The 2,648-nt window shown below is 49.4% G+C and overlaps 1 protein-coding gene across 1 annotated transcript in view; it reads right to left on the bottom strand.

The window, feature by feature from the left end:
- Nucleotides 1-46: 46 nt before the first annotated feature.
- Nucleotides 47-2,648, bottom strand: part of CBX8 (chromobox 8) — a 3,810-nt gene continuing 1,208 nt past the window's right edge. Inside the window, exon 5 of the mRNA XM_017730653.1 lies at nt 47-2,648. Within this exon, the coding sequence (XP_017586142.1) occupies nt 2,355-2,648 (294 nt within the window). The 3' untranslated portion in view covers nt 47-2,354.

Genomic DNA, 2,648 nt, shown 5'->3' on the forward strand with positions numbered 1-2,648 from the left:
ACGATGCTCCCAGGCACCCCAGGGCCACAAAGGGAAGCCAGACACGTTTCTATTTACAAAGTATATATTTAAACTGACATAAAAAGCAGGTCTCATGTGGACATTCACGGCTGGCAGAAGACACGTAGTTAAGCTTCACTTCTGAGACTGAGATTTAGCCAAATCGTTTTTGTACAAGTCTTAGATTTAAATAATCCACACACACACACCCGCACACGCACACACACACAGGGTACACGTCGCTATGTACAGACACACAGATACACCCACAGGTACGGTTTGCTCCAGGTGTGTGTCGGGACACACGGACACGGGGCTGGAGCCAAGCCCCGACGGGGCAGGAGCGGCTCCAGGCTCTTTGCAAAGGGAAGGATCCTCCAGCCTTGGCAGCAGCAGGAGCACAAACAGCTCAACCCCCTCCTCATCCTCCAACAACACCCGCGTCCCGTGTCAGCACCAGAACCAGCACATCAGCTCTTCGTACAAACCAAGTTAAAAATCTCAATTTTACAAAATATGCCTTTTAAAAAAAAAAAGAAAAAAAGAAAAAAGGAAAATCAAACTGGGAACTGTCAGACACGATGGCTCCCTTTGCACAGCCAATCCAGCATCCTGCCAGGCACCTCATGGGTCCCAAAAGGCTGGGGAAGGGAACTGGGCAAGGTGAAGCCACCAATGGGCCCTGCAGCACAGAGATGCCCCTTGCCCAGCCCCTTCCCTCACCCGATGCGAGCTCCCTGAGCCAGGGGCCTTCAGGAGCTCAGGGACCAGGGGCCCTGGCTCAGTCCCAGCCCTCAGGCACTGCCAGGCTTGTGCTTCCCATCCGACTGATGGCCAGAGCAAGGCTCGAGGACAGGGCCACCTGCTCCACCTCAGCCAAGCCACACCCAGGCCGAGGGTCCCTCCCCGGGTCCAGCTGTGGCCGAGCTGGGGGAGCAGTGGAGCGGGAGCTGCACCCCCAGCCCCCCAACCAGCGGGGAAAGTCCAGAGCCCCGAGACCCTCCCTGCCCCAGCCAGGGAGGAATCTCAGCTCCAGATCCCAGCCCTGGGAGGAATCCCACAGGCCAGTCCAGCACAAAATCCACCCAAGGCGGCGGGGCTGCTCCGCACGGGAGTATTTCGCCTCTTGGCTATTGTTTAACCAGCGCAAGGAAAGGGAAGTATTTATTGTCGCTGAATGCATAAAGATGACCCTGGGATTTGTCAGGGATATGGATATTACAAAACACTTTATCAGGAGTCTTCCAACAAGTCTGAAGTGAACTGTGATTGGGAATAAAAATAATAATAATCCACTTTCTATAGCAGAATAAACTAACTAAATATGGGCAGTGAGATGCTCCCTCCCCAACCTCTCTGGCATTTCAGGAATGTAAACAGAGGGGGGTTTTGTTGGGGTTTTTTTTGTTTTTAGTGGGTGGGGGAACAGAATCAAGCGACCAGACAAAATGAAAACAGATATACTCAGCTCAGTCCCATCTCCCACAACTGCTACAACAACTCTATTAAAGTGCATTTCAGTATCACCCCTCAGGAACCTTACACACACAAACCTCCTCTCCTCCGCAAGAAAAGGGAATTCAAGTTAATACTCCAACACTTTTAGCCTTTTTATGGATTTCTGCTTTTCCCCGCCCCGACTTTGTAGCAACATGACTTTTTTTGTTAGACTGGAAACACCCCATCCCCAACAACACTGTGAATTCAAGTGCTCACGTCAACTGTCAAGGGCAACAGTTCTGGACACAGCACACTTGATTGTACAAGCAACACCTTAAATCACAATCAAGAAATCTGGGCACTTCGCCCTCCGAGGGAGCAACACGTCCCCCTCCACCATCCATAGCATCATATGAAAAATAATAGTTAAAAAAACCCAGCACATACTTAGCTATGAACACTGTTATGTACACCGGCTCCTGCGGCAGATGCGTGAACTCGTTAGTTCTCAGTTTTATTGTCCTTTCTAGGAGCAACTGAGCAGTCACTGTTGTCTCCATTTAAATAAAACAACTCAGAGTTGAAATATATATATATAGATATATATATAAGCATTTTTTCTTAAATAACATATTTACATCTAATAGAAAATATAACTCTAGAGATAATCTTTCCAACGAAATGTAAGACGTGAAAAAAAAACCAAAACAAAAGAATGAGTTAATGAATTTAGGACAGTTTCTAAATTCTCTCCAGGACCAAAAACAAAAGAAAAAAAAAAAAAGAAAAAAAAAATTTAAAAGAAAAAAAAAAAAAGGAGCATAAAAAAAAAAAAAAGAGAGAGGCCCACCAAGCTCTACCAAGCTTTTGTCTGGATCTGACTGAAGAAAACCCCAGCACCACCTCCACCAAACTCATCGCTTCTCCTTAAAGAATCCTTGGTCCGTGCTGCTCTCCTTGATGGTGACGGTCAAAAAGTTAGAGGTCACATCAGTTACCACCACCTTCTCCAGGTTGTTGAGAGAGGGGCTCCAGGACTCCTCCTCGGGGTCCCCCAGGATCCTGGAGACGGGGATCCTGGCGATGAGGGAGGGCCGCCCCGCTGGGCCCCCCACGCCGTCACGGTACAGGCTGCCCCCGGCCCCTGGGCTCACAGCGCCGTGCAGGAGCTTGGGCCCGCCAGGGTCCAGCCCCCCCTGCCCCTTGGG

Source organism: Corvus brachyrhynchos, unplaced genomic scaffold (genome assembly GCF_000691975.1).
Source record: "Corvus brachyrhynchos isolate BGI_N302 unplaced genomic scaffold, ASM69197v1 scaffold340, whole genome shotgun sequence".
Taxonomy (NCBI): Eukaryota; Metazoa; Chordata; class Aves; order Passeriformes; family Corvidae; genus Corvus; species Corvus brachyrhynchos.